Source organism: Cryptotermes secundus, unplaced genomic scaffold, assembly GCF_002891405.2.
Source record: "Cryptotermes secundus unplaced genomic scaffold, Csec_1.0 scaffold838, whole genome shotgun sequence".
Lineage (NCBI taxonomy): Eukaryota > Metazoa > Arthropoda > Insecta > Blattodea > Kalotermitidae > Cryptotermes > Cryptotermes secundus.
In genome coordinates this window covers 165,754-173,836 of record NW_019744415.1, presented here as the reverse complement: position 1 = coordinate 173,836, position 8,083 = coordinate 165,754, and the positions used below count along the sequence as shown (strand labels likewise).

The following is an 8,083-nucleotide window of genomic DNA, read 5'->3' as shown; positions in this document are numbered from 1 at the left end:
GGACAATATAAGAATTGATCTTAGAGAGATAGGATGGGATGGTATGGATTGGATAGATCTGGCTCAGGGTAGGGACCAGTGGAGGGCTCTTGTTAACAAGGCAATGAACCTTGGGGTTCCATAAAATGCTGGAAAATTCTTGAGTAGCTGCAGAATTGGAGGCTCCTTCTTACTCCATGAGTAAGTAAGTAAGTAATACCTGTTCATGGTATAATTTATTTCGTATAGTCATTAAAATGACCGCAAATAAAATTATTATTCGTAAAATGTATTCAGATAATAGAACTTGAACACGAAAAATACTTGGCTACAACCTTCCACAGACACCACAGTACCAATTGGAACCTGCGGTACTTTTACATTTGACAGTTGGTCACACGGATTTTGTTGTCTGTGTTGTCCGTGATATAATAATTAACAAGGCTTAGGAACCTTAGCAACCGTTGATGACCGTAGTAATTTGTGGTGGAATCGGATACAGTTGTTATAAGTCCCATCGTAGCAGAAACTATTGAAGTTATTTTGAGTTGTGTAATTATTGGGGAAGACGGTGGCGGCAGGGGCTGTTGAAGTTTCTTTGATTTGGTTTAATTGTGCGATGTTTCATTATGTCAGTTGACAGGGACAGTAAAATTATGTTAGATGACAGTATTGATAATGATTCTACTTGCGTGAGTGGAAGCACATCAAACAACGAAGAAAGTTTTGATTCGTACAGCAGTGAGAGGTGCGTAGTTGGGAGTGTAACTAAGAAAACCACAGTTCAGGTGTCGTTCTTGACTGGGAGCAATGGGGTTTCGAATCATAAAACTTCGAATGAAAATAACACATTTTTAGTTGGAAAGGAGTGTAATAAGTATGTTGAAGAAACAAATTGTGCATCGTCCACTAACCAGAATAAACCAATTATTAGCATCTCCTTCAGAGATCGAGACACAGCAAGGTTAGTGTCAATTCATTTGGGTCTAAAGTTGATTGTACAAATTAAGACTCTATAGTTGAGGACTGTTGAATGCAAGAAATTTTGACCTCTGACTACATGTTCCCTATTTTTACTGTCTTGCTATATCAGACTTACAAGGCTTAATCGTGTGGTTATCCATGAGGCAGTGTTTGTGGCTTAAGTTGGTGTCTGTGTGTAATAGTTGTCTTTGTGTCGTGCCATTATCCCTGTTAAAGAGTGATATAAAATTTGAAGCCTTTGTGTTAATTAGGGTGGTCTCTTGTTACCGTTGCATGGCACATCCTCAGGATGGAGCAGGTGGCCTCCACATATGGAGGACAGCTGCACATACATTGATTAAGCAGTTGTGCACAGTCAGAAAAGGGTGGTCCTCTGGCTTGAGGGTTGGTTGGGGGCCTAAGAAGTATTTATTGTAATATTTGTTAAATGTTGAGAAGGACGTTCGGTGTTTGTGAATGCATATGAATAGGATAATGAAGTGTAAGAGTTTATAAAAAAAGTAATATTTATTATGTAACTTAGCAACTATTAGCTTACGATTATTGTGTTTCTGGACATTATCAATCATCCTGTTTTTGTTTTGAAAACAATGATTCAGGGACTAGATTCTGTCTTTATCATCAGGTGGAACCTATTCAGTTGGGCTGAATTGACAGAGCTAGTCTCTATACCTGTTAATTGCATTAATATAGCATTGCCAGAAACAGTTAGATCTTATTAGCAATTAGCTTCTCAAGAAAGTCTTATCAGTTACATTTCATTATGCAAAATATAGTGGTCTTTATGGCCAGTCAGTCATATTGATATGAAGTAAAATTCCAAAGTTTTAGAAACTGTTCTACTGTCATCAGAGATTGGAGGAGGCCATTGAGATCTGGCTGTACATCCTAGTAACTTAGACAGAGTTGGGGGATTCATTTTATTTATCCTAAAATTAAGGTATGTGTTTCAATAATGATTATTTGTTCCATAATCAAGGCAAGTGACATTGAGTATGGTACACAGCAATGTTCTGCAACTAGCCTGCTGCCATGAGGTATCAGGTGTGCCACAAGTTTTTGTAAGAAGCTGTGTTCTCACACATTATAGTTAGAAAGAAACAGGATGTTAAATTAAATTATTAAATCTAAAATGTTTATTCTGTTGGTATGTGTTGCTCAGTTGTCTTTGTCAAGTCATGGTGTGTGACAGATGAAAAAATAATGTGAAGCACTGCCATTAGGATAGGCGAGTGCTTGTATTTTCACATAGACATTTCCGTGTTATGTGATACTGAGTATTATTTATTGTTTGGATGTTCACTTGATTTCACGCACTACAGGCAGTGAAAGTTGGTTTGTTAATGTGTATGTGTGTATATTTACAAATGTGTGGCACTCATCACATCCATATCTCATGATGGAGGCTAAGATATTCTCTGAAACATTTTTTACGCCATATTGAAGTTAATGTTGTCCAAGAAGACACAACAGATGAAGTGCTGTACTTGGTTGGATGTACTGCCAGAACCTTTATTATTTGAACATAGAAGCATGCATTTCATACAGTTTTATGTGCATAATCTTACTTACTCACAGATTGTTTACATTCTTACTTGTGCAGAGACTTTGACACATATACGAGTACACAGACTTGTAAATGCACATACATGATTTACTACTTTCAGTGAAGTCAATCAGTAAATGTGTATTTGTTTGGTAATTCAGAAGTTGTATAAAGAGAGTGAAAAATTTTATTGGTTATCAGTGATAAATGAAATATTTTAAGTTATATTAATTGGAAAATCTTTTATATGTTCCATAGAAAGTATAAAGCTGCTATAAAAAATTTTTTGAAAGATCTGATAGCAAAACATGACCCTGACTGTGATGAAGACACGTCCGATTTGGAACTCGATGTGTGGGAAGCAGGGAGTGACGATTGTCAAGACCATGGGATTGATGATTCAGATCTCTTTACTGTTGATACACGTCCAACTATAAAAGATGAGTTAGATGTACCAGCATACAGTCAGGTAAGTGGATTAACAATTTGCCAGTTAATTTTTTTATAATGGAATTTATATTTTTGGCCCTGAAGTGTACTGACTATATTTTACATTTAATTATTATTGAACTTTTTTGGCTAAATGATTTGCTCATAATCATTTGTACAAATGTACAATATTTCAGAATGTAGTGGTGTACTAGCAACCACTGCTGTGTATTTGTGGTTTGGTCACTAAATAAGTTATCCTGATTGTGCTTCTTTGGGTTTGTGTGCATTCTTCATGCAAATGCTGGAAACAGAAATTACTTTGTAATATGGAATGTGGTTTATTTATTTATGGTTGATTTAATGACACTGTCAGTAGCTCATACTGTATAATACTGAATCATAGGATTATTAGAGAATAGTGAATTTGAAACACCACAAAAGGAATTGGTCATGGCCTAATGTGAGATACCATCCAGCATTTGCCTGGAAGGACTAAAGAAAACCACGGGAGACCTTAGGATACATATCTTGTCACATATTTTAGCCTGTGATCTCATGAATATGAAGCAGGAAGGATATGCACGCGACCAAGACATTCAGTTTACTTGAATATTAGAGGACATTTCATGGTATTATTCTTTTCTGATTATGCATGGGAGAGGTAGAGAATTATTTGTGTTCAAGTATTTTGTTTGTACCCTTTCACAGAAGTTTGGTGAAGTTCTTCAGAAAGCCAAAGAGGACAGTGGTAAGACTAATGAAAATGGAGAACCAAGTCGCTCATCTTGTTTCAACTGTCTAGGGACTCATAGCCTTCGTGACTGTCCCTTGCCTCGAGACCCCTTAGCTATAAGCAGAAACAGGAGACAGTTTTCTGCTAGATTTGGCCAAACACCGAATAAGACAAGGTAACTGCACCTGATTCTGGATCTCAGTTATGTATTTTGAGTTAGTGATGGTGAGCATATAAACCTGCTTCTTATTTTTTCAAAATAAGGGAAGTAAGCTAAACGTACTATTTATGTATCTAAAAGTTTAACAAATTGAGGATTATTTTTAAGGTATCCCTGTGCTTAATTAATTAAGCACAATGCAATGAAGACATGGGGTAGTGGAGCTAAAGCTCCACCATTCTTGACCTCTGCAGAGCATAATTTAGGGATGGATAATAAACAGTGAGGATTGACAGACAATTATGATTAAAATGCCCTTATTGAAATGTCACAGTATGTAATATGAAAACAAGAAGGTCATCTGAGAGCCTGCCACGAATCCTTTGATTGGGTGGCAGGTGCTGATGCTAATCATGTAATCTCACACTGCAGTGTTCGGTCTCATGATGTGGTTCATAAAGAAATTTAAATTTTTTAAATTTGCTTAGTGGGGGCTGGAGTCCAGCTGGGTCCACTCGGCACGGCAGCCACTGATTGGCTTATTGTACCTGCCCCGGTGATTATGATGATGGAGAATTTGGTGGAACGAAGATTGACAGGGGAAACCAAAATACTCGAAGAAAACCTGCCCCAGCGCCACTTTGTCCACCACAAATCCCACTTGACCAGACCCGGGATCAAACCTGGGCCGCTGTGGTGGGAAGCCAGTGACTAACCGCTTGAACTATGCCACGGCTGATGTGGTTCATAAGTCAATGACCTATACACATTACAATTTCTCTCTAGTATTTTGCCAGTAATTCTTTGAGCAGCTACCATGAAGTGAGCCTGTGTATTATGTACCTGTTGACTATAATACCAAGTTCCTACTACTGTAATAAATAACAGCTATGTTTGATCTTATGTTGAAATGCCATGTAAGAGTTTCACAGTGAAACAGTTGTTCATGTACAATACCCACATGAAAGGTATGGAAATAATACTGGCTCAAATTTCAGGGTGTTACAGATAGTATGACAGGAATCACGTAGTAACCATAATGATGACACGGTCTTACTAGTCACCAAAACATGTATTTCATCAGGTGAATCCTTGACTGGTATAGTAATTTGTAACATTCTAGAATTAACAGCTTCAGTACAGCACCTGGTAGGTTTCTTCTGAGATGCTCTAATTGATTTGGGAGCTTCTGTGTTTGTCTGGTGACCAGCTCTGGAGGAGAATGGTCACTGGGTGGGATATTCAAGTTGCCTTGGATAAACATCAGCTGATTCTTGTAACTTTTATGCTCAAGCATAACTGTTTCCAGTAAAAACTGTTTATAAAGTGTACAGTGTAGACCCCATTAAGACAAATTGTTGGCTTCTCAGTTCTTCCTGTTTATCACTATTAAAAGTGGAAGGCAAAACTAATGCCCTGTCTGAAGTAATGATAGTGACAATGGTGATAATAAAATAGAATGCCTTTTATCTGAATTAATTGGCAACAAAGGTGGTTCAGATAACCGCTTAAATTCTTATCCACAAGAAAACCCTATTACAGCACTATTATAATGTACTGTGCTATTATAATAATAAAAACTAAAAATCTTTTAAAACAGGTGAACCATGAAAAATGAATAAATGTACATGTAAAGTAACATTTTCAAATAGTTTATTTGAAAAGGTCTGACAGTGATGTTTATTTAGCAGGCACATTCCTTCATTGCAGTGATCTGGCTAATTCACAGTTTGGATAATCAGAATGCAGATAAGCAGCATTCTGCTGTACTTTAATTCTTCTGAAGCCCACTAACCATAGTAACCAATAGAGACCATGAAGATTGTGGTCTTCTGGAATGTGATTTTTGTGTTATGGTAAATAGGTATCATTCCACCAAACTATTGGTACCTGTCTGCCATACTGTATGGCTTTACATCCTGGAAGCAGTAATTTTAACACAACTCCGAGGACCTCAAACTTCAAATAGTAACTACAATAACTGATGCAATGTAATGTTGTGCCTACCTCACAAGCTTTTGCATCTGCCATGTTCTTACTGATAGGAGGAAATTAAAAATTATGGGATTGAGCTGTCCTCCAAAGGCATATTGTTCGTACAAAATTTTGTAAAAATTGGTGCATTGGCTTGAAAGTTGAAAGGGAGGACAAATCCGGACTGCATCTTGATGAAGTCAACTTTGTTCCTTAAGGAAGGAAAGTAGGCTACTGAGAGTATGCTGGTAAGGCATTTAATATTAGATAATATATTTGAAAGGAATATTACTCGTATAATAGGTAGAAAGTTCCTTTGTACTGAGAGAAAATGTACTATAATTACTATAATTGGACAGAGAAGTGATTTTATGAATGCAGTATATATACTGTAAATGAAGTCTGTTGTTTCTATGAAATTATGGCTTTCTGGTTTTTAGTCGTTATCACCTGGATGATGAGCAGAAGTTTGCTAGCCTTGTTCCTGGTCAGATTAGTAGCAAACTTAGAAAGGCATTAGGATTAGGCAGACACCATCTTCCAAAGCACATATATAGGATGCGACTTTTGGGATATCCACCTGGTTGGATGGAGGAAGCTAGGATATCACACTCAGGACTCACACTGTATGATTCTCAAGGAAAAGGTAAGTGCTGTATTCTTTTTCATGAAGGTTCTGCTTGTCAGTATTTCACCTTGTTAGAATGATCTTCACATCAGACTGTGCAACCTTGTTAAGTTTCAAGAGTTGCACCAGCTTGTTTCATATTATAACAATGGATGTTCAGACATAAAAATATACAGACCTGAACTTCACATATGATTTTAAGCTTCAAAATTTCTGTGAGCCTTTTGATGTTGAGATTGCTACTGTATGAATATCTAGGTATTGTCATGTATCTTGGTAATGCTACAAGTAATTAATGGGTTCTCTGGATTGATGAATCGATTTATTGGACAATCACCAGGTGGATCTACAAATACTTATAACATTTCAAAATGTTACTGGAACAACAACACACACAGACCTCAACACTTCTACACTTAAATGCTCCTTGTACGAATTCAGTGAGCAGATCTGTACCCACTCTCCTCTCTTGTATCTTGTTCTTGGACTGGGCATCTACTGCTGTCCAGTATCCAGTATGTATCTTGTAGTCTGTCTCTCCCTGAGGTAGGATTTTGTCGAACTGTATGCAGATCACCATCTCCAAGGGTTCTTACTTCTCATATCTGTCCTTCATTGCTGTATGAATAACCTTTACCTATCCATTGTAATGGAAATATTTCCGTATGTGTTACCTAGGAATTGATGTCTCTGTCATAACCTCAGAGATGTGTTTCAACAAGCCGTTACCTATCAGTGGATTTACATGTCAGAGTATTAATCAAATTCTGGCAGAATTGATTCAGTCAGGAAGTGGAATGTTGCATTCTGAGACCCTTAAACACATCAATTGTATTTGGAATAAGGAAGCTCCATCTGTGCAGTGGAAGGAGTCTGTTTTTGTACATATTAGCAGGAAAGGCGATACTACTGCCTGTAGTAATTATAATTATTGAGGCTTGTCACCCATTAGCTTAAGATAAAATTTTATCCAGCATTCTTAGGCTATTCCATAGCTCAGGTGGTTAGACTTTCTGCCACAGTGGCCTGGGTTCAGTCCCAGGTCAGACCATGTGGGATTCCCTGCCAAATATCATTCTGCCAACTGCTTGTCATTGATTAATCCTGTTGTCTGATGTTGTACAGTGGCAATAGTGATGATGTTATTAAGTGGCCAACTAAAAAAAATTCAGCGTTCTTCTCTCAGGGTTAACTCATCATCATCATCATCATCAGTAATCTGTCAGATGACAGGTCCACAGTCTCTTCCAAAACAGTTCCTCCACTTAATGCGATCTAGAGCTTTCTCCTTCAAATGACAGTATCCTCTTCTGTCCCCAAGGTCATCCAGCATCTTCTTACGTCTTATTCCTCGTCTTCTTGTCACTTCTATCTGCCCCTCTATCTTTCCTTCAATAACTTCTTTTAGAAGGCAGTTTCTGTGTAAAACATGACCAATCCAATTAGCCTTCCGTTTTCTTATTTCGTGTAGGATATTCCTCTGCTCACTGACTCTAATTAACACTTCTTCATTTCTCACATAATCAGTCCAACTGATCTTCTCCATCCTTCTCCAACACCACACTTCGAAACTTTCCAGATGTTTCTGACCTACTGCCCTAAGTGTCCATGTTTCAGCCCCATACAGAGCTATGCTCCAAATGTAGC

The 8,083-nt window shown here is 37.5% G+C and overlaps 1 protein-coding gene across 3 annotated transcripts in view; it reads left to right on the top strand.

Annotated features, from left to right (window-relative positions):
• Window positions 1-380: 380 nt before the first annotated feature.
• The window catches only part of LOC111874760 (zinc finger CCHC domain-containing protein 8 homolog), a 23,065-nt gene continuing 15,362 nt past the window's right edge, over window positions 381-8,083 (top strand). The window contains exons 1-4 of one of the 3 annotated variants that reach the window (XM_023870530.2): window positions 381-943; window positions 2,768-2,978; window positions 3,650-3,849; window positions 6,249-6,454. In XM_023870530.2, the coding sequence (XP_023726298.1) occupies window positions 609-943; window positions 2,768-2,978; window positions 3,650-3,849; window positions 6,249-6,454 (952 nt within the window). In that variant the 5' untranslated portion in view covers window positions 381-608. The remainder of the gene's footprint in view (window positions 944-2,767; window positions 2,979-3,649; window positions 3,850-6,248; window positions 6,455-8,083) is intronic. The other 2 variants (XM_023870529.2, XM_023870531.2) reach the window with 2 other exon arrangements.